A 23599-nucleotide genomic window follows, 5' to 3' on the forward strand; every position below is an offset into this window, starting at 1 on the left:
TGTTTATTGAATAATTGATATAAGAAATGGTTCAATTTATCTACATTTAACTATATAATACATTCTATTTTTTGGACCACTCCTACTTTAAACCCAAATAGAAATCTACTTAATTTTGATGCTAAATTTTTTTATTCCTACATATTTATTTTTCCTAATTACCAATAATCAACCTACAACTTTATATAAAAGTTGCATTTACCCATGTGCAATGCATTGTCGGATCATAAACACACGGCAATGCAATATTCAATCCATAATCCCATGTTCGATTCTCTCCTAGACGCAGAAGTAATACATTTGCTCATGATTTACTTTAGGGGATTCTCTCCTAGATGCAAAAGTAATACATTTGCTCATGATTTACTTTAGGGGCTGCGGCGATGGGTTGATGTGGGTTGTTGTGGGATAGCTCCCCAAGTGTGCGCATAGGGTGGTGACAAACTCGTTGAATGAAGTAAAGAAGCTTGATCCAATTCCTAAATTGTTGAATGAAGACGAGCCACCGAATTCACAGAGATATAACCATGGAAATTACAGGAAGCAATATTTAATCAAACAGCTTTATATGGTACTCATATTAAACTTTTCATATAACGTATTGGTTTAAGTTTTGAGTTTTTCTTGGCGTTGTTAATATAGAATGAAAGAACAAAGCACAAGCAGTATATATGTGCCTCTTTTAATTTGATGGACAAACACTGATTTATGAATCATCTGTAATTCATATTTGCGCAAGGCTATTGATTAATCGAAAATTCCCAAAGTTCAATGGAGGCGACATGGCCTGCTGGTCTATTTTGAAAAATGGGGCTCCGTTTTACTCATTGGCATGCATGTGCCCTGCTGCGCCGAAGTTCGTGATCCCCAATAAATCCTAGCATTTTTGGAGCAAAAACAAACTCCAAGGTAATGGGATAAAGTTTTCCGATCTAAGCTTAAGACTGTTTTGGTTACTGTGTAGGCGGCTTAATTATCACTCATGCCGTCGAGCTGGTGGCCGATTTCTGATAAAAACTCATTCAATTAATGAACATGTTAATTAAATATTGCATCTGCCTCATATCAGTTTACCTCTACCGTTAATTGTCCTTATCACTTTACAGTTTACTCTAAATTAGATAAAGTTTCCGGGAAAAAGAAATCGCACTTTGGGAGTCTAATTAGGCTGTAAGCAGCAAATTTTGTGAAGCATGCATGCAGCCAAGAACTAACAATGGTCTTTGATTCAGTCCATTTATTCAAAACCACATTGGATCCCACAATTATTTTCCCTGGATTTATGTAATAAGCCTCTAATGCGTGGAAAGGAGAACTTTTAAGGTTGATCCTGTACTGTTTCTAGGCTAATTTTTTCTGTAATCTTATCTTTGCTCATTTTGTTTCAATGTCTCTTCTTCGGCAAGCGCTACAGGATTTAGGCACCCTCCTTTTACCAGAGATTGTGACCATAGCAGACATTGGATGTTCCTCTGGGCCAGACACTACTTTATTTGCAATTACTGAAATCACAAGTGCGATTTCCGAAAGATGCCGAGAGCTTGGTCGAGCAACCCCTGAATTTCTTGTGTATTTGAATGATCTTCATGCAATTGATTTCAACAGAGTGTTCAAGTGTTTGCCAGATTTCAACAAGAAGATGCAGGAACAGCATGGGCCTATATATATTTGCGGTGTTCCTGGGTCTTTCTATGGGCGGATTTTTCCAACACAAAGCCTGCATTTTGTGCACTGTTCTTCTAGCCTCCATTGGCTTTCCCAGGTAATTAATCAATTCATCATTAAACACTCTTCAGGTCTTTCGGGTATTCTTTCATTCAATTAATCCTGGAAATGGTTACAGGTACCTCCGGAATTGTGTGACAAAGTAAATCCATTGATAAACAAAGGGAAGATATTCATTTCAAAAACAAGTCCACCTAGTGTCATAGACGCTTATAAGTATCAGTTTGAGAGGGATTTTTCTTCATTTCTCAAGTCTCGCTCAAAAGAAGTAGTCTCTGGAGGCCGCATGGTTTTTTCATTGAAAGCCAGGAGAACAGATGATCCAACCCCAGATGAAAGCTGTCTTCTTTGGGATTACTTGGGAGAGGCATTCCAGGATTTAGTTGCTGAGGTATATATAAAACTCTGTTACACAATTTTGTTTTACAGTATTGGATACTATTACTAATTCATGTAGTGTTATAATATAGGGGCTGATCGAAGAGAAAAAGTTTGATACGTACAATACGCCATACTATGAACCATACACAGAAGACGTAAAAGCAGAGATAAAGAAGGAAGGATCCTTCATCCTTGATCATCTGAAGATTACTGCAATACCATGGGATGGTGCCAATGGTGGAAACAAGTATGACAGGACAAAAACAGCTGAAATTATGGGAAAGATGATAAGAGCATTTAATGAATCGGTGATTCAGAGCCATTTTGGGTCTGAAATTATGGATCGTTTATTTCAAAGGTTCACTGAAATCGTAGCCGCAGATACAAAAGAAGTTGAACATATTGGTGCTGTTTTTTCTCTGATTAGAAAAAGTCATTGATATTTATTACTCTTGTTTTTGTATTGTGTCGTTTGTAGTAGTCTTAATTAAGTTATGCATGAATTCAATACCCAATTTATCATTTTTGTTATTATAAGATTTTACATATTTTTTCTACTTATAAATGGGTTGTCTGTTAAGCTTAGCAGTCCGAACTCCTCTTCACTAACCACCATAGGGTGATCATGTGAAACAATAAAGACTCTTGAGTGTATTATTCCAGATATTTTGAGTTTTATTCTTCTCGATTATTGATAGGAGTGATCATTGAAAGATTTATCCAGTGGTTAACTTTAGGGTCTTGAATTATTAGTTAAAGTGTACGCAAACTGACCCGAACACCCTGATCACAAAAAAAAAAAAAAAAAATTCCAATTCACTCTCACTTGACCTTTCGGTAATGCATAATGATTTGAACAATAAGCTAATAGCATTCAGTTACTATCAAACTTTCAGTACACCAAACTATCAACCAGAGGATCTTGTCTTGTCTTATTTTTTTATAGTTTTGTTTTATTTTATTATATATCAGATTTGTTCTTTGCCACATGTTCTTTAACGGCGAAACCGTTACAACTCTCACGTTAAGAAAGATACCAATTCGCAATTCTCAACGTGCCAATTCAACTAAAGGTATAAATTAAATATATTAATAAATTGACATCCGTAGGCTTTGCGGCCTGTTTGGTTGCTGGAATTGCATAGCATCACAAGAGTAATTTGCATTGTGTCTTTATTTTTCTAAAAACATTTTTATTTATATAATCATTTATATAAATATTAAAATAAGTTCAGAAATTAATTAGAATAAAGATAAATTGACAAACGTATTTTATAAACTTTTTCTCACAAACTTCACTTGACACCTGAGTTAGTAGCCCCCATTAGAATGATTTCGATTAGAATAAGAAACGATCATTCCTTTATAGGAAATAACCGTTATGAATGGAGGAATGATCGTTTCTCCTTGGAACGACCGTTCCTTTTGGAGGACATTCTATGATGGAATGACAATCTTTTCTCATGGAAAGGTTGTTCCTTATACAATGAATGATCGGTCATCCTCAATGAATGATTATCATCTCTAGTCAAAATTGTGAATTAACGTGATAATATTGATTTAATGTCATATAGGATTTATGAGAAAAAGTTTGTGATATTCATTTGTGAGAATCTCTTTCTAAAAACGGTTGACAACAGAACAGTGTCCAAAAAACATGCCCAGCAATAAAGGGTATGTTTGGTTTATTATTTTAGATAGGATTTTGGGAATAATATTGGGTAGTTGAATCGGGGAATATTACGAGGTAAAATTTATAAATTTATAAAAAACCCCTAGGTTTGCTAATTTAATTAAACATCCCAACATATAAAATGACAAAAACACCCCATCACCCGCAGTGCCAGATTCCGACCACCACCATCAGAATCTGGTTGAAAAATTACGTTACGACACAGACTGGTCGAATCTGTGTCGTAACGCGTCGCTATGGCCTTTTCTAGCCAGATTTACGGCTAGATGTGGCCGTCAACGGCCAGAAAAGGCTAAAGAAGTCTATATTTGGCCGTCAGTGATGATCAAAGATATGATCGTCATTTTCGGTCAACGATGGCCAAGATTTGGCCGTGTCAAGCGATGACTTAATAAAATTAATAAACTTAAAGAGGTCTAAAAATAATTTTAAAAAATAGTAATATTTTTGAAATAATGTGTCAAATAATATTTAGAGAATATGATTGAAAATATGACTAGAAATAGGGAGCTAAAGGCACCCAAAATTACCGTTAAATACATTTTGAAACACGTGCGATGGAATATATCATCTCACCTAAATTTCGCAGGAGAAAATAAATTATTTAAACAAATGAGTTAACGGGACAAGTAGGTCCGTCAATTAACGTCCTTCACCAATCGCGCTCTCCCTCACCTACCCCGCACATCTTCTCTTCTCATCCTGTCTTGTTCAACTAATAAACTAATTCCCTTACACCATGTTCCATTTAAATCCACACACCAAATTCATAATCCTTCGGACCGAAATCTCGTATCGGAATCCGGATCCGAGCCCATGGCACTATCCACCGCCAATTCATTCTCTCCTTCTCTTTCAACTAAACTCACCTCCAAATCCTCCGACTCTTTGGTCCGGTTTCAGTCCGTCTCTCTTCGGTCTTCTTCGTTCGTCTCGCCGAGTTCTATTGAGTTGAATCGAAGCGCGTCTGCCGTGTTGAGTGCGAGTCGAGTGGCGCCCAAGATATGTGCGAGTGCAGCTCCGGTGATGGATCAATCGGTTAGTGAAGCGAGTTCTAAAGTTCCTACAATTGTTAACGTGGATTTGGGTGACCGGAGCTACCCGATTTATATTGGATCCAGTCTTCTTGATCAGCCCGACCTGCTCCAAAGGTATTGCATGTTGACATTTCTTTGTGTAGTTTGTTCAATTTCTGAAATTTTTTTATTTAATTGCTGATAAGAGTAGGCAAGGCAAGATAATCATTTTGAGCAGTGAAGGAGTCAGAAATTTTATTAATCTTATAAAATATAGAACTTTCCCATAGTATATCCATTTAATATATTAAACTGTAATTGCTAAGTTATGTATTCTTTATAATGATAATTATCTTTTCAATCTTGAATACTGAATGCTAACTCATTTTCATAATGTAAATCTCATATTCAGTAAGGTATAAGTTACATAACAATAAAATCTAAAGATAAAAAGTTCTGCATGGTTGTATGGTATTTGAATAGGTTCTTGTAAAAATACTGGATAATATTCTTCTAGTATCACTTCTGCTTTATAATCTTGAGCATTACATGCTGACGTTTGTAATTTTGAATATTAAATATGTATTTAACCTGGGCTGTAATTAAATGTCGATAATATTCTATAATTAGTACTGGCGAAACTTAGAGAGTAAGATGCAAATTAATGAGTGAGAAGGAAAATGAATAGGCAAATATACAAATCAAAACATGTACATTGGGGACAACTTTAGTTACTGTAAGAAGAGAGACAAAGTAACAAGAAAAAAAAGAGTTACGTTGGAGCCCCCACTGAACCCAATGTGGCTCCGTCCCTGACTTTGAGCTAGATTCCTAACACATGAAACTAAGGATGCGTTTGGGAGGATTTTGTAAAAAGTTCTTTTGAGTTAAAACACTATCAAATACACTATAATAATAAATGATTCTGTTTGTTTGCGAGGATGAATATTAAAGGTTTTCTGTTGTTCTCATGTTTATAAGAAAAAATGTTATTTGATAGGCATGTTCATGGGAAGAGAGTTCTCATTGTGACTAACAACACAGTTGGGCCAATTTACCTGGATAAAGTTACTGATGCTTTGACAAGAGGGAACCCAAATGTTTCAGTTGAGAGTGTGATTTTACCAGATGGTGAGAAGTACAAGGACATGGTAAGTTTTTAAAAAGTTTTAATTAACATCTTGTTGTTAAGGTATAATTTAAGTTTCAATTTTAACTCTTTTTCTTCTATAGGACACTCTCATGAAAGTCTTTGACAAAGCCATTGAATCACGATTGGATCGGCGATGTACATTTGTTGCCCTTGGTGGCGGTGTGATTGGTGACATGTGTGGTTACGCTGCTGCCTCTTATCTTCGTGGTGTTAATTTTATTCAAATTCCTACTACTGTTATGGCACAGGTCTTTTGCCACTCATGGTTCATTTTAATTTGATTTTCTCTTCAAATATGTTTATTTGTTCCATGTCTCTCGCTTACCTTCAACTCTTTTGTTCTAATATTTTATATTTGTTGATTGAATATACCTTATAGGTGGATTCTTCTGTTGGAGGAAAAACTGGCATAAACCACCACCTTGGGAAGAACTTGATTGGTGCTTTCTACCAACCTCAATGTGTCCTTATAGATACCGACACATTAAACACATTGCCAGAAAGGGAACTGGCATCAGGTTTTGCAGAGGTTATAAAGTACGGACTTATTAGGGATGCTGAATTTTTTGAGTGGCAGGAGAAGAATATTGACAAATTGATGGCAAGGTATAAATTATCAATGCCAAATTCAAAATAAGTTCTTTTACCCAAAGAACAAGGATGTCTTTCTGTTAAGTCAACGGTTCATATGATGAAACATCTTGTTTTATGCATCAGCGGACACATATCTGCATTGAATTTAAAATATTGAATCTTATTTCAAACCTCAGGGAATAAAATCTTGCATGTCTCCTTCCCTCCCTGTTGTCATTTCCTTTTTCTCTTTCTAATGACAATTGATTTAGCATTGTTATATTTTGAACATCTTGCAATTACTATTGTTTTAGTTATGCATGCATGTTTTATATTTGGGACTGGGTCATTGCAGGGATCCAAGCGCATTGGCTTATGCTATAAAGAGATCATGTGAAAATAAGGCAGAAGTTGTTTCCTTGGATGAGAAAGAAGGTGGGGTACGGGCAACATTAAACCTAGGCCATACATTTGGTCATGTAAGTTTTGTTTTTGCATTAAAGTATTTAATTTTTCAGCTTGCTCAATCAGCCTGTTGTTTCTTGTTGGCATTTTGTTTAGGCTAGCATGTAGTGTAACTCATATACATAATAGTACTAAGTATAATGAACTCCTCTTTTTCTTTTAACTACTTTATCAAGTTATAAGAATGGTTTTTTGAGAATGCTCTCTGCTATCTGATATTCTTGCAAAACTTCCTGACTGATCAACTTCTTCTCAGGCCATTGAGAATGGACTTGGGTATGGAGAGTGGCTTCATGGAGAAGCTGTTGCAGCTGGCACGGTATAGCATCATATATATTTGTGTTTCGTCCATTATGTGGCTTACCTGCTATATGCTGAACTTGGTTGTCTATTTTTTTTTTAGGTCATGGCAGTTGACATGTCTTACCGGCTTGGCTGGATTGATGATTCAATTGTGAAACGAGTGCTTAACATTTTGAAACAGGCTAAGCTACCTACTGCACCTGCAGAAACCATGACTGTAGAAACATTCAAGTCCATCATGGCGGTAAGAGATTTCAGTTTTCATTACTCATTGAAGCTCACTTTTTCCCCCCCTCTGATCCTTAACATTCTTGTATCCTTTTGATATTTCAGGTTGATAAGAAGGTAGCTGATGGGCTACTAAGGCTTATCCTTCTGAAAGGTCCTCTAGGCAACTGTGTCTTTACAGGTGATTACGATAGAAAGGCCCTGGATGATACACTCCATGCATTTTGCAAGTCATGATTTGCAAACCATGCGAGTTTGTGGTCCCAGTTACTCCCACAACAAGAACAAGATCTATGTATTATGCATCTTAATGGTCATGCCACTATTCTTTCCTGTACTTGGATGTCTTCTTACCTTTTCATCCTAATTCAATTACTAAGACACGTTGGATAAACATGTCTTCTCGTTGTTCTTGTGCCCATTTTGTTTTGCTGTTTAGACAATTTGTACCATGGTTTTAGTATTAGTGATGTTTTTTCCCTACATTTTGATGGTGTGTATGAACATGTCATTGTGAGATCTGTCGATAAATTCGTAGTTGGAGAAGGGCTACCTGCTAAACTCCTCTCCAATGTAGTTGCTGAAACTTTGCTTATAAAGGATCAGTACTGCTGAAACAATCCAGTCTCTTTGGCTATGAATGAAATAAAAGAGATTAAACAAATGTTTTTATTTTTCCTTTCTTATTTTCCTGGTTTCAAATGGGATTAATCAAATAATTAATTTGTTATTCAAAAGTTTCTCAATAGATAAATACCGCTTGTATCAAGTTTGACACAGTTCTGTGAAAGCTCACACTTCCATTGTCTATACAGAACAGAGGAGACACATCCGAAATCTTTAAAAAGTGAATACGGAGTTAAACCCATAATTGTGAACTGTTGTCTGACCGGTAATTATTGTAGCTGCACAAATATTGTGGCCTTGCTTTTTCCTTTTGCAGATGATAAATTCCCCAGTAGAGAAGAACTTCGGCATTCAACAATTCACAAACTCTTCTTCTTTCTATTTTTTCTCTTACAGAATCACACACAACCATGAGTTCTCAAGAACGATGGAACCAGCCGAACATATGTGCTAATGGCTTGGCTCCTTGGTCCCTGCTGAAAACTCGAATTACTGTAACAATTGTTTCAAGCTTCTTCTTGCGGAGGAACAAGCTGCCGTTACAGCGGCAGAGAGGGCGAGGCTGCATACTCAAACGAAAACAATCAGTGAAAATTGGGTCAGCACAGATGTCAACAATTACCCTGGAGCAATGGATATCTATGATCAGAAGAAAAGAACGTGCCAGGCAATTTGAGAGTTCGCCACTTTCGTTCTCTGAACTACTAGTATCACTCGAAGAAATGATGACCGGGGTGATGAGTTGGATACTATGGAGAGTTCTTCTACAGTCCCTCCACCATTGACGCTCGGTTCAGAAAGTAGAGTGCTCAAGAAGTGGTGAGGTTGAGCGGCCAGAGTGGTGAGATGTCCAGTTTGCAGGAAGAAAGTTGGACCGATGAAATATAAGTCAGTGTGGTGGAGTTTTCTGTATATTTCATCGTCTTTCGGAAGACCACGAATGCTGCTGTGATTATAAGGCTTTGGGTCGTCAAGCAATTGCAAAAGCAAATCCTGTTATAAAAGACATAATTGAAGACAATTTGATTGGTTTCATTTGGTTAGTGTTTAGTTCATGTTTAAATGGTCTCATGGTGTTTTGACTGTTTCCCTTGAGTATGGATACCTTTTTCTTTTAAAATTGCCCCCATATATAAATATATTTTGGTATCTAGGTATCCGCTTGTGCGTACCTCAACTAATTCCTTGGTCTTGAAATTAAAGGTCAGATAAGCCCCATGACTATCTCTTATTAATAATCGTAAAGATTCGAACTCATGACCTCTTAAGTAATGCACTCAAGAGTCTCAGCGCATCGCCAAACTATCTAATGATGTTGATTGTCCACATATTATTTACATAAATTAGTATATACAATACTTTTTTTTTTCTTTCTAAAATCTATTGAGTATTAAAGGCAAAAAGAAACCAATAATTGTGTTTATTGAATAATTGATATAAGAAATGGTCCAATTTATCTACATTTAACTATATAATACATTCTATTTTTTGGACCACTCCTACTTTAAACCCAAATAGAAATCTACTTAATTTTGATGCTAAATTTTTTTATTCCTACATATTTATTTTTCCTATTACCAATAATCACCCTACAACTTTATATAAAGTTGCTTTACCCATGTGCAATGCATTGTCGGATCAAAACACACGGCAATGCAATATTCAATCCATAATCCCATGTTCATTCTCTCCTAGACGCAGAAGTAATCCATTTGCTCATGATTTACTTTAGGGGATTCTCTCCTAGATGCAAAAGTAATACATTTGCTCATGATTACTTATGGCTGCGGCGGGTTTGAGTGGTTGTTGTGTGGATAGCTCCCCAAGTGTGGCGCATAGGTGGTGACAACACTCGTTGAATGAAGTAAAGAAGCTTGATCCAATTCCTAAATTGTTGAATGAAGACGAGCCACCGAATTCACAGAGATATAACCAGGAAATTACAGGAAGCATATTTAATCAAACAGCTTTATATGGTACTCATATTAACCTTTTCATATAACGTATTGGTTTAAGTTTGAGTTTTTCTGGCGTTGTTATATAGAATGAAAGAACAGCACAAGCAGTATATATGTGCCTCTTTTATTTGATGGACAAACACTGATTTATGAATCATCTGTAATTCTATTGCGCAAGGCTATTATTAATCGAAAATTCCCAAAGTTCAATGGAGGCGACATGGCCTGCTGGTCTATTTTGAAAAATGGGGCTCCGTTTACTCATTGGCATGCATGTGCCCTGCTGCGCCGAGTTCGTGATCCCCAATAAATCCTAGCATTTTTGGAGCAAAAACAAACTCCAAGGTAATGGATAAAGTTTCGATCTAAGCTTAAGACTGTTTTGGTTACTGTTTAGGCGGCTAATAATCACTCATGCCGTCGAGCTGGTGGCCGATTTCTGATAAAAACTCATTCAATTAATGAAACATGTTAATTAAATATGCATCTGCCTCATATCAGTTTACCTCTACCATTAATTGTCCTTATCACTTTACGGTTTACTCTAAATTAGACCAAGTTTCTGGGAAAAGAAATCGCACTTTGGGAGTCTAATTAGGCTGTAAGCAGCAAATTTTGTGAAGCATCATGCAGCCAAGAACAACAATGGTCTTTGATTCAGTCCATTTATTCAAAACCACATTGGATCCACACATTATTGTCCCTGATTTATGTAATAAACCTCTATGCGTGGAAAGGAGAACTTTTAAGGCTGATCCTGTACTGTTTCTAGGCTAATTTTTCTGTATCTTATCTTTGCTCATTTTGTTTCAATGTCTCTTCTTCGGCAAGCGCTACGGATTTAGGCACCCTCCTTTTACCAGAGATTGTGACCATAGCGACATTGGATGTTCCTCTGGGCCACACTACTTTATTTGCAATTACTGAATCACAAGTGCGATTTCCGAAGATGCCGAGAGCTTGGTCAGCAACCCCTGAATTTCTTGTGTATTTGAATGATCTTCATGCAATTGATTTCAACAGAGTGTTCAAGTGTTTGCCAGATTTCAACAAGAGATGCGGAACAGCATGGGCCTATTATATTTGCGGTGTTCCTGGGTCTTTCTATGGGCGGATTTTTCCAACACAAAGCCTGCATTTTGTGCACTGTTCTTCTAGCCTCCATTGGCTTTCCCAGGTATATCATTCATCATTAAACACTCTTCAGGTCTTTCGGGTATTCTTTCATTCAATTAATCCTGGAAATGGTTACAGGTACCTCCGAATTGTTGACAAAGTAAATCCATTGATAAACAAAGGGAAGATATTCATTTCAAAAACGTCCACCTAGTGTCATAGACGCTTATATTATCAGTTTGAGAGGGATTTTTCTTCATTTCTCAAGTCTCGCTCAAAGAAGTGTCTCTGGAGGCCGCATGGTTTTTTCATTGAAAGCCAGAGAACAGATGATCCAACCCCAGATGAAAGCTGTCTTCTTTGGATTACTTGGGAGAGGCATTCCAGGATTTAGTTGCTGAGGTATATATAAAACTCTGTTCACAATTTTGTTTTACGGTATTGGATACTATACTAATTCTGAATGTTGTAATAGGGGCTGATCGAAGAGAAAAAGTTTGATACGTACAATATGCCATACTATGAGCCATACACAGAAGACGTAAAAGCAGAGATAAGAAGGAAGGATCCTTCATCCTTGATCATCTGAAATTACTGCAATACCATGGGATGGTGTCAATGTGTGAAACAAGTATGACAGGACAAACAGCTGAAATTATGGCAAAATGATAAGAGCATTTATGAATCGGTGATTCATACCATTTTGGGTCTGAAATTAGGCATCGTTTTTCAAAGGTTCACTGAAATCGTAGCAGCAGATACAAAAGAAGTTGAACATATTGGTGCTGTTTTTTCTCTGATTAGAAAAAGTCATTGATATTTATTACTCTTGTTTTTGTATTGTGTCTTTGTAGTAGTCTTAATTAAGTTATGCATAATTCAATACCCAATTTCATTTTTGTTATTATAAGATTTTACATATTTTTTCTACCTATAATGGGTTGTCTGTTAAGCTTAGCATCCGAACTCCTCTTCACTAACCACCATGGTGATCATGTGAAACAATAAGACTCTTGAGTGTATTATTCCAGATATTTTGAGTTTATTCTTCTCGATTATTGATAGGAGTGATCATTGAAAGATTTATCCAGTGGTTAACTTTAGGGTCTTGAATTATTAGTTAAAGTGTACGCAAACTGACCCAACACCCTGATCACAAAAAAAAAAAAAAAAAATTCCAATTCACTCTCACTTGACCTTTCGGTAATGCATAATGATTTGAACAATAAGCTAATAGCATTCAGTTACTATCAAACTTTCAGTACACCAACTATCAACCAGAGGATCTGTCTTGTCTTATTTTTTATAGTTTTGTTTTATTTTATATATATCAGATTTGTTCTTTGCCACATGTTCTTTAACGGCGAAACCGTTACAACTCTCACGTTAAAAAGATACCAATTCGCAATTCTCAACGTGCCAATTCAACTAAAGGTATAAATTAAATATATAATAAATTGACATCCGTAGCTTTGCGGCCTGTTGGTTTGCTGGAATTGCATAGCATCACAAAGTAATTTTGCATTGTGTCTTTATTTTTCTAAAAACATTTTTATTATATAATCATTTATATAAATATTAAATAAGTTCAGAAATTAATTAGAATAAAGATAAATTGACAAACGTATTTTATAAACTTTTTCTCACAAACTTCACTTGACACCTGAGTTAGTAGCCCCCATTAGAATTTTTCGATTAGAATAGAAACTCATTCCTTTAGGAATACCCGTTATGAATGGAGGAATGATCGTTTCTCCTTGGAACGACCGTTCCTTTTGAGGACATTCTATGATGGAATGACAATCTTTTCTCATGGAAAGGTTGTTCCTTATACATGAATGATCGGTCATCCTCAATGAATGATTATCATCTCTAGTCAAAATTGTGAATTAACGTGATAATATTGTTTAATGTCATATAGATTTATGAGAAAAAGTTTGTGATATTCATTTTGAGAATCTCTTTCTAAAACGTTTGACACAGAACAGTGTCCAAAAACATGCCAGCAATAAAGGTTTGTTTGGTTATTATTTTAGATAGGATTTTGGGAATAATATTGGGTAGTTGAATCGGGAATATTACGAGGTAAAATTTATAAATTATAAAAACCCCTAGGTTTGCTAATTTAATTAAACATCCCAACATATAAATGACAAAAACCCCCATCACCCGCAGTCCAGATTCCGACCACCACCATCAGAATCTGGTTGAAAATTACGTTACGACACAGACTGGTCGAATCTGTGTCGTAACGCGTCGCTATGGCCTTTTCTAGCCAGATTTACGGCTAGATGTGGCCGTCAACGGCCAGAAAAGGCTAAAGAAGTCTATATTTGGCCGTCAGTGATGATCAAAGATATGATCGTCATTTTCGGTCACGATGGCCAAGATTTGCCGTGTCAAGCGATGACTTAATAAAATTAATAAACTTAAAGAGTCTAAAAATAATTTTAAAAAATAGTATATTTTTGAAATAATGTGTCAAATAATATTTAGAGAATATTGAAAATAGGACTAGAAATAGGAGCTAAAGGCACCCAAAATTACCGTTAAATACATTTTGAAACACGTGCGATGGAATATATCATCTCACCTAAATTTCGCGGAGAAAATAATTATTTAAAATTGAGTTAACGGGACAGTAGTCCGTCAATTAACGTCCTTCACCAATCGCGCTCTCCCTCACCTACCCCGCACATCTCCTCTTCTCATCCTGTCTTGTTCAACCAATAAACAAACTCCCTTACACCATGTTCCATTTAAATCCACACACCACTCATAATCCTTCGGACCGAAATCTCGTATCGGAATCTGGATCCGAGCCCATGGCACTATCCACCGCCATTCATTCTCTCCTTCTCTTTCAACTAACACTGACGTCCAAATCCTCCGACCTCTTGGTCGTTTCAGAGCCCCAACTCCGTCTCTCTTCGGTCTTCTTCGTTCGTCTCGCCGAGTCTACTGAGTTGAATCGAAGCGCGTCTGCCTGTTGAGCGAGTCGAGTGGCGTCCAAGATGTGCAGGTCAGCTCCGGTGATGGATCAATCGGTTAGTGAAGCGAGTTCTAAAGTTCCTACAATTGTTACGTGGATTTGGGTGACCGGAGCTACCCGATTATATTGGATCCAGTCTTCTTGATCAGCCCGACCTGCTCCAAAGGTATTGCATGTTGACATTTCTTTGTGTAGTTTGTTCAATTTCTGAAATTTTTTTATTATTCTGATGAGTAGGCAAGGCAAGATAATCATTTTGAGCATGAAGGAGTCAGAGATTTTTTAATCTTATAAAATTAGAAATTTCCCATAGTATATCCATTTAATATATTAAAATGTAATTGCTAAGTTATGTATTCTTTATAATGATATTTCTTTTCAATCTTGATACTGAATGCTAACTCATTTTCATAATGTAAATCTCATATTCAGTAAGGTATAAGTTACATAACAATAAAATCTAAAGATAAAAGTTCTGCAGGGTTTATGGTATTTGAATAGGTTCTTGTAAAATACTGGATAATATTCTTCTAGTATCACTTCTGCTTATAATCTTGAGCATTACATGCTGACGTTTGTAATTTTGAATATTAAATATGTATACCTGGGCTGTAATTAAATGTCTGATATATTCTATAATTAGTACTGGCGAAACTTAGAGAGTAAGTGCAAATTAATGAGTGAGAAGGAAATGAATAGGCAAATATACAAATCAAAACTTGTACATTGGCAACTTTAGTTACTGTAAGAAGAGAGACAAAGTAACAAGAAAAAAAGAGTTACGTTGGAGCCCCCACTGAACCCAACGTGGCTCCGTCCCTGACTTTGAGCTAGATTCTAACACACATGAAACTAAGGATGCGTTTGGGAGGATTTTGTAAAAAGTTCTTTTGAGTTAAAACACTATCAAATACCATATAATAATATTTCTGTTTGTTTGTGAGGATGAATATTAAAGGTTTTCTGTTGTTCTCATGTTTATAGAAAAAATGTATTTGATAGGCATGTTCATGGGAAGAGAGTTCTCATTGTGACTAACAACACAGTTGGGCCAATTTACCTGGATAAGTTTTTTTTTCTTTACTATTGGGATAGATAATGATAAATAACCATAGATCATTTTGTTTATATTATGATAAAGAAAATAAAACTTTATTTTAGACATTTAATGAGAGAATCACCTTATTAATAATATTATGTATATATTCCGTAAGTAAATTTCTTGCTAATATTGTAATAGGAATTAATGCTATTATCGATTTGATTCTTTCTTTTTTCTTTTAATATAGTCCACAAATTACTTGAACAAATTAGTGTATACAAATATTATATCTCTTTGTAAATCTATTGAGTATTAAAAGGAAAAAAGAAAACCAATAATTATGTTTATTGAAATAATTAATATAATTATATTAATAAATGGTCCATTTAATCTATATTTAACCATACATTGTATTTTTTGGACCACTCCTTTAAACTCAAATAGCTAGAAATCTGCCTAATTTTGAAGCTAAAATTTATATTCCTACAGATTTATTTTATCAAACTTTAATAAAAAGGTTTTCATTTATGATTACTCGTGTGCAATGTTGGATCATAAATATATGGCAATTAAGAGATTATCATAAATTATATTCTTATAATCAATCAAAATATGTATATTAATGCTGCTTTAATTAGAGTATTTAAAACCTATTTTAGATGTTAGAAAAAAATAAATAAAAACAATAATGGCGACAATGTTGGGATTTATTAAGACTACTTTGACAAAACAAAACAGAGAGGGTACTAATTGTTAAAATACAAAATATGAGGATAAAAAAATATTTTCCAAGTTCATGCCCCCACTCATGGACATGCCTGCCCAGCTGGTGGTGTATTTCGAAAAATGAGGCCCCGTTTACACATTCATTGGCATGAAAATTTGTTTTCCTTAAAGCATATCAGAAGCAATATTGTAATATTAACTGCATAAATTTTCGTCTTTGTTAATGCAACTTCAGCATATCTTTTGAATCCCAAATTAGCACAACTAAAGACCAAGAGAAATGGAAAAAGCTGCTTTGGAACCATAATACGGAGAACGACATTTTCTCACACAAGATTTGGCGAAACAACACTTTCCCACCCGTCAAGATTTAAGATGACACTTTTCCACCTTTCATCAAGTTATGTTAGTGTTTTTTTATTAATATTTGATTAAAAAGACGAAAATATCTTAAATAGTTTATTATAAATTAAAATTTAATTAAATCAAAATTTTTACTTGATTATTTATTAGTTCAAGTATAAAGATATATTTTTTCCTTTGTTTGTTTAATTAATTAGAAATATTGATTTTCTATATTAATTAGTGAAAATGAAAAACATTATATTATGGAATATATTATAAATTTCATAAATTATTGAATAATAGTGATGAGATATTAATATTATAAATAAATAAATATTAAAGTCATTTAACTTTAAATAATTCGATAGCATTACTCCTAACTTTTTAGGTGGGGTTAACTATTTTTTCTTTTTTAATTTTTTAATATTTGACTTTTTGGCTAATTAAAAAATTATAAAGTCAAATATTTAAGGGTGTTTTCGTATTTTTAGTAAAATATTAATGGAAAGTATAATAGAACCTAACGAAGGATGGGAAAGTGTCATTTTGAAACTTCAAGGGTGGGAAAGTGTTGTTTCGCCAAATCTTGGGTGGGAAAATGTCGCTCTCCCACCATAATATTAAAAACGCTAATCTTGACATCAATTTAAGTAAGGAAAATGATACAGTCACCGAAAAAGGGATACTGAATCATACACCAATAGATGTGGCACCATTATGACCGTTGATTAATTATGAATTTCGTTTTTAAATTAAGCGGATGGTGCCATATCTGTTCGGTACATAAATTCGGTATACTTTTTTGGTAATTGTAGCATTACTCTTTAAGTAATGCACGAAATCAAGTTGATTTTAATCAACATCATGTAGCTAATCCCATATCATCATTTTTGTTCGAGTCTCACAAAGTAGTCACATACCACATTTGTGTCTTATCTGATCTATTAAGTTTGTAGGATATTCAATGGACCCCGAAGATTAGTTGAGGTACGTGCAAGCTGGTCCGGACACTCCGATTAAAAAAAAAAAGATATAGTCATCAGTAAGGCTTAACAACAAAAATTTATCCCAACTACCTCTGGGTGACCGAGTGGTGGTTCGTTAGAGACTCTTGGGTGTATTACTTAAGAGGTCCTGAGTTCGAGTCTCTTCTTAGTTGCTAATAAGAGTTGCCACTAGAGTTATTACCCAATAAATAGTTCCAAGATCCCTGGGGATTAGTTAAGGTACACGTAATATAGCCTAGACACCTTGTCATAAAATAAAATAAAATAAAATAAAAAATTATCTCCACTCAAATGACCATTTGGTAATGAATAATTAACAAGCTAATTAATGAAATTATACTAGGCTGGCTGAGAAAAAGAAAGCATCAAAAGAAATTAAGTCACAATTGGTGACCCTGTGGGACCTGTGGCTCATGTCAGGTCTAAGAATAGAAGGAGACACATCCGAAATCTTTAAAAAGTGAATATAGCAGAGTTAAACCCATAATTGTGAAACTGATTTGTCTGACCGGTGAGATTATTGTAGCTGCACAAATAATTGTGGCCTTGCTTTTTTCCTTTTAGCAGATGATAAATTCCCCAGTAGAGAAGAACTTCGGCATTCAACAATTCACAAACTCTTCTTCTTTCTATTTTTTCTCTTACAGAATCACACACAACCATGAGTTCTCAAGAAAACGATAGAACCAGCCGGAACCCATGTGCTAATGGCTGTGGCTCCTTGGTCCCTGCTGAAAACTCGAATTACTGTAACAATTGTTTCAAGCTTCTTCTTGCGGAGGAACAAGCTGCCGTTACAGCGGCAGAAAGGGCGGAGGCTGCATACTCAAACGAAACAAATCCAGGTGAAAATTGGGTCAGAGCACAGATGTCAACAATTACCCTGGAGGAATGGATATCTATGATCAGAAGAAAAGAACGTGCCAGGCAATTTGAGGATTCGCCACTTTCGTTCTCTGAACTACTAGATATCACTCGAAGAAATGACCGGGGTGATGAGTTGGATACTATGGACAGTTCTTCTACAGTCCCTCCACCATTGACGCTCGGTTCAGAAAGTAAAGAGTGCTCAAGAAGTGGTGAGGTTGAGCAGGCCAGAGTGGTGAGATGTCCAGTTTGCAGGAAGAAAGTTGGACCGATGAAATATAAGTGCAAGTGTGGTGGAGTTTTCTGTATATTTCATCGTCTTTCGGAAGACCACGAATGCTGCTATGATTATAAGGCTTTGGGTCGTCAAGCAATTGCCAAAGCAAATCCTGTTATTAAAAGACATAAATTGAAGACTATTTGATTGGGTTTCATTTGGTTATTTGAAGTTGGTTCGTGATTTAGTTCATGTTTAAATGGTCTCATGGTGTTTTCCCTTGAGTATGGGATACCTTTTTCTTTTAAAATTGCCCCCATATATAAATATATTTTGGTATCCTAGGTGTCCACTTGTGCGTACTTCAACTAATCCCTTGGTCTTGAAATTACGGGTCAGATAAGCCTCCAGTGACTACCCCTTATTAATAATCGTGGAGATTCGAACTCAGGACCTCTTAAGTAATGCACCCAAGAGTCTCAAGCAAATTGTCAAGCTAGTTAGAGATTGTTGATTGTTCACATATTATTTACACAAATTAGTGTATACAAATACTTTTTTTTTTTTATTTCTAAAATCTGTTGAGTATTAAAGGAAAAAAGAAAACCAATAATTTTGTTTATTGAATAATTGATATAAGAAATGGTTCAATTTATCTACATTTAACTATATAATACATTCTATTTTTTGGACCACTCCTACTTTAAACCCAAATAGAAATCTACCTAATTTTGATGCTAAAAAGTTTTGTTCCTACATATTTAATTTTCCAAACTATCAATAATCAAGCTACAACTTTTAATGAAAGTTGCATTTACTAGGGGTGAGCAATTTTGGGTACCCTGTATTTTTTGAGAGAACCAGAACCGCACAATACAGGTTCCCAAAAAAAAGAACTAGAACCTATCGGTTCTAGTTCTTAAATTCAAGGAACTCAAACCTGAAATGTAAGTTTCGGTTCCTTACATGGGTATCCTGTAAAAAGTTAATTACCCCCTATTAGTTTAAAAAATGACAAAAATACCTTAAAAGTTTACAAATACACTCCTAACAAATTAAGAAAACCTACATTTAGTAGTTTTCAACTTTTGATTATTCATTCATTTGTGTCCAATGTGACTCATAAATCCTCTAATCTTTAGGCAATAGTTGAATTCAATCAATTCATAATAATTCACATAAAATTTCTCAATCAAAACCAAAACACAAATAGGTTCCAAGAGGGTTCCAAGCCGGGTACCCGCTTCAAGTTCTTTTCCTAGGTTTTGGTTCTAATTCCAAAACCTGTAGGAACCGGAACTGCACAGTGTCGATTGCAATAAAATGGAACCGGAACCTACCCACACAGTGTCGGTTCTGGTTTAGGTTTCGGTTCTACCTGCAGGTACTGGTTCCACTAGCTACTTGTGCTTACCCCTATCATTTACCCATATGCAATGCAATGTTGGATCATGAACACATGGTAATGCAATATTAAATCCATAGTCTCAGGTTCGATTCTCCGTTAGATGCAAAAGTAATACATTTGTCTATGATTTACCTGGAGGACTGCAGCGGTGAGTTGCTGCGGGATAGCTCTAGAAGTGTGCAGCATAGGGTGGTGACAAACTCGTCACATCCTATTCTCCAAAATTATGAAGTGAAGCTTGATCCAATTCCTAAATTGTTTTATGAAGACGAGCCACCCGATTTACAGAGATATGACCATGGAAATTACAGGAAGCAATATTTAATCAAACAGCTCTATATGGTACTCATATTAAACTTTTCATATAACGTATTGGTTTAAGTTTTGAGTTTTTCTTGGCGTTGTTAATATAGAATGAAAGAACAAAGCACAAGCAGTATATATGTGCCTCTTTTAATTTGATGGACAAACACTGATTTATGAATCATCTGTAATTCATATTTGCGCAAGGCTATTGATTAATCGAAAATTCCCAAAGTTCAATGGAGGCGACATGGCCTGCTGGTCTATTTTGAAAAATGGGGCTCCGTTTTACTCATTGGCATGCATGTGCCCTGCTGCGCCGAAGTTCGTGATCCCCAATAAATCCTAGCATTTTTGGAGCAAAAACAAACTCCAAGGTAATGGGATAAAGTTTTCCGATCTAAGCTTAAGACTGTTTTGGTTACTGTGTAGGCGGCTTAATTATCACTCATGCCGTCGAGCTGGTGGCCGATTTCTGATAAAAACTCATTCAATTAATGAACATGTTAATTAAATATTGCATCTGCCTCATATCAGTTTACCTCTACCGTTAATTGTCCTTATCACTTTACAGTTTACTCTAAATTAGATAAAGTTTCCGGGAAAAAGAAATCGCACTTTGGGAGTCTAATTAGGCTGTAAGCAGCAAATTTTGTGAAGCATGCATGCAGCCAAGAACTAACAATGGTCTTTGATTCAGTCCATTTATTCAAAACCACATTGGATCCCACAATTATTTTCCCTGGATTTATGTAATAAGCCTCTAATGCGTGGAAAGGAGAACTTTTAAGGTTGATCCTGTACTGTTTCTAGGCTAATTTTTTCTGTAATCTTATCTTTGCTCATTTTGTTTCAATGTCTCTTCTTCGGCAAGCGCTACAGGATTTAGGCACCCTCCTTTTACCAGAGATTGTGACCATAGCAGACATTGGATGTTCCTCTGGGCCAGACACTACTTTATTTGCAATTACTGAAATCACAAGTGCGATTTCCGAAAGATGCCGAGAGCTTGGTCGAGCAACCCCTGAATTTCTTGTGTATTTGAATGATCTTCATGCAATTGATTTCAACAGAGTGTTCAAGTGTTTGCCAGATTTCAACAAAAAGATGCAGGAACAGCATGGGCCTATATATATTTGCGGTGTTCCTGGGTCTTTCTATGGGCGGATTTTTCCAACACAAAGCCTGCATTTTGTGCACTGTTCTTCTAGCCTCCATTGGCTTTCCCAGGTAATTAATCAATTCATCATTAAACACTCTTCAGGTCTTTCGGGTATTCTTTCATTCAATTAATCCTGGAAATGGTTATAGGTACCTCCGGAATTGTGTGACAAAGTAAATCCATTGATAAACAAAGGGAAGATATTCATTTCAAAAACAAGTCCACCTAGTGTTATAGACGCTTATAAGTACCAGTTTGAGAGGGATTTTTCTTCATTTCTCAAGTCTCGCTCACAAGAAGTAGTCTCTGGAGGCCGCATGGTTTTTTCATTGAAAGCCAGGAGAACAGATGATCCAACCCCAGATGAAAGCTGTCTTCTTTGGGATTACTTGGGAGAGGCATTCCAGGATTTAGTTGCTGAGGTATATATAAAACTCTGTTACACAATTTTGTTTTACGGTATTGGATACTATAACTAATTCATGTAGTGTTATAATATAGGGGCTGATCGAAGAGAAAAAGTTTGATACGTACAATATGCCATACTATGAGCCATACACAGAAGACGTAAAAGCAGAGATAAAGAAGGAAGGATCCTTCATCCTTGATCATCTGAAAATTACTGCAATACCATGGGATGGTGTCAATGGTGGAAACAAGTATGACAGGACAAAAACAGCTGAAATTATGGCAAAAATGATAAGAGCATTTAATGAATCGGTGATTCATAGCCATTTTGGGTCTGAAATTATGCATCGTTTATTTCAAAGGTTCACTGAAATCGTAGCCGCAGATACAAAAGAAGTTGAACATATTGGTGCTGTTTTTTCTCTGATTAGAAAAAGTCATTGATATTTATTACTCTTGTTTTTGTATTGTGTCGTTTGTAGTAGTCTTAATTAAGTTATGCATGAATTCAATACCCAATTTATCATTTTTGTTATTATAAGATTTTACATATTTTTTCTACTTATAAATGGGTTGTCTGTTAAACTTGTCAGCCCGAACTCCTCTTCACTAACCAGGGGGTGCTCGGGTGAAACGATAGAAACTCTTGAATGCATTACTCCAGAGGTTTTAAATTTTATTCTCTTCAGTTGTTGATAAGAGTGACCATTGAAAGATTTATCCAATCGTTAATTTTAGGGTTTCGAATGATTAATTAAAGCATACGTAAACTGACTCGAACATAACGATCATCCCAAAAAAAAAAAAAAAAAAAAAACACTCCAGATTCACTCTCACTTGACCTTTCGGTAATGCATAATGATTTGAACAATAAGCTAATAGCATTCAGTTACTATCAAACTTTCAATACACCCAACTATCAACCAGAGGATCTTGTCTTGTCTTATTTTTTTATAGTTTTGTTTTATTTTATTATATCTCAGATTTGTCCCTTGCCACATGTTCTTTAACGGCGAAACCGTTACAGCTTTCACGTTAAGAAAGATACCAATTCGCAATTCTCAACGTGCCAATTCAACTAAAGGTGTAAATTAAATATATTAATAAATTGACATCCGTAGACTTTGTGGCCTGTTTGGTTGCTGGAATTTCATAGCATCACAAGAGTAATTTGCATTATATATTTATTTTTCTAAAAACATTTTTATTTATATAATCATTTATATAAATATTAAATAAAGTTAAGAAATTAATTAGCATAAATAAAGTTAAGAAATTAATTAGAATAAAGATAAACTGACAAATGCATCTCATAAATTTTTTTTCACAAACGTCACGTGACACTTGAGTTAACAGCTTTGACCAGAATTGTCGTAAAATAATTTCGACTAAAATTAAGAAACGATCATTCTTTCATAAGAAACGATCGTTATGAATAGGGGAATGGTCGTTCCTCCTTGGAAGGATTGTTATTTGGATGAAGAACGATCATTCCTCTTAGAGGACATTCTATGATGGAATGACAATCCTTTCTCATAGAAAAGTTATTCCTTATACGATAAATGGTCATTCTTTATATGATAAATGATCGTTTATCTCTAAGGAATGATCTTTATCTCTAATCAAAGTCGTAAATTAACGTAATAATATTAATTTAGTGTCACATAGAATTGATTAGAGGAAGTTGGTGGGATTCATTTGTCAAAACCGTTTTTTAACAGTGGCTGACAACCGAACAGTATCCCAGAAACATGCCCAGCAATAAAATTACCGTTAAATACATTTTGAAACACGTGCGATGGAATATATCATCTCACCTAAATTTCGCAGGAGAAAATTAATTATTTAAACAAATGAGTTAACGGGACAAGTAGGTCCGTCAAT

At 35.3% G+C, this 23599-nt stretch overlaps 5 protein-coding genes across 5 annotated transcripts; all 5 read left to right on the forward strand.

Moving 5' to 3' along the window:
* The first annotated feature begins 1387 nt into the window (after window positions 1-1387).
* On the forward strand, window positions 1388-2546 carry LOC116108316 (jasmonate O-methyltransferase-like). The gene is made up of 3 exons (XM_031394565.1): window positions 1388-1762; window positions 1844-2116; window positions 2196-2546. Exons 1-3 carry the CDS (start codon window positions 1388-1390, stop codon window positions 2544-2546), a joined length of 999 nt encoding a protein of 332 aa, XP_031250425.1.
* A 2054-nt stretch (window positions 2547-4600) lies between these two features.
* LOC116108339 (3-dehydroquinate synthase, chloroplastic-like) lies at window positions 4601-8201 on the forward strand. The gene is made up of 8 exons (XM_031394585.1): window positions 4601-4950; window positions 5816-5966; window positions 6049-6216; window positions 6348-6574; window positions 6897-7020; window positions 7263-7325; window positions 7410-7553; window positions 7643-8201. The coding sequence occupies exons 1-8, from the start codon at window positions 4616-4618 to the stop codon at window positions 7772-7774; spliced, it is 1344 nt and encodes a 447-aa protein (XP_031250445.1). The 5' UTR covers window positions 4601-4615; the 3' UTR covers window positions 7775-8201.
* Window positions 8202-11071: 2870 nt separating this feature from the next.
* Window positions 11072-11827, forward strand: LOC116108317 (salicylate carboxymethyltransferase-like). Its single transcript, XM_031394566.1, has 2 exons — window positions 11072-11299; window positions 11714-11827. Exons 1-2 carry the CDS (start codon window positions 11072-11074, stop codon window positions 11825-11827), a joined length of 342 nt encoding a protein of 113 aa, XP_031250426.1.
* A 6184-nt stretch (window positions 11828-18011) lies between these two features.
* Window positions 18012-18641, forward strand: LOC116108318 (zinc finger A20 and AN1 domain-containing stress-associated protein 1-like). Its single transcript, XM_031394567.1, has one exon. The coding sequence runs from the start codon at window positions 18012-18014 to the stop codon at window positions 18639-18641; it is 630 nt and encodes a 209-aa protein (XP_031250427.1).
* Window positions 18642-21000: 2359 nt separating this feature from the next.
* LOC116108320 (jasmonate O-methyltransferase-like) lies at window positions 21001-22159 on the forward strand. Its single transcript, XM_031394568.1, has 3 exons — window positions 21001-21375; window positions 21457-21729; window positions 21809-22159. Exons 1-3 carry the CDS (start codon window positions 21001-21003, stop codon window positions 22157-22159), a joined length of 999 nt encoding a protein of 332 aa, XP_031250428.1.
* The last annotated feature ends 1440 nt before the right edge of the window (window positions 22160-23599 follow it).

The sequence above is a fragment of the Pistacia vera genome, unplaced genomic scaffold, assembly GCF_008641045.1.
Source record: "Pistacia vera cultivar Batoury unplaced genomic scaffold, PisVer_v2 Contig562, whole genome shotgun sequence".
In the NCBI taxonomy this organism is placed as follows: Eukaryota; Viridiplantae; Streptophyta; class Magnoliopsida; order Sapindales; family Anacardiaceae; genus Pistacia; species Pistacia vera.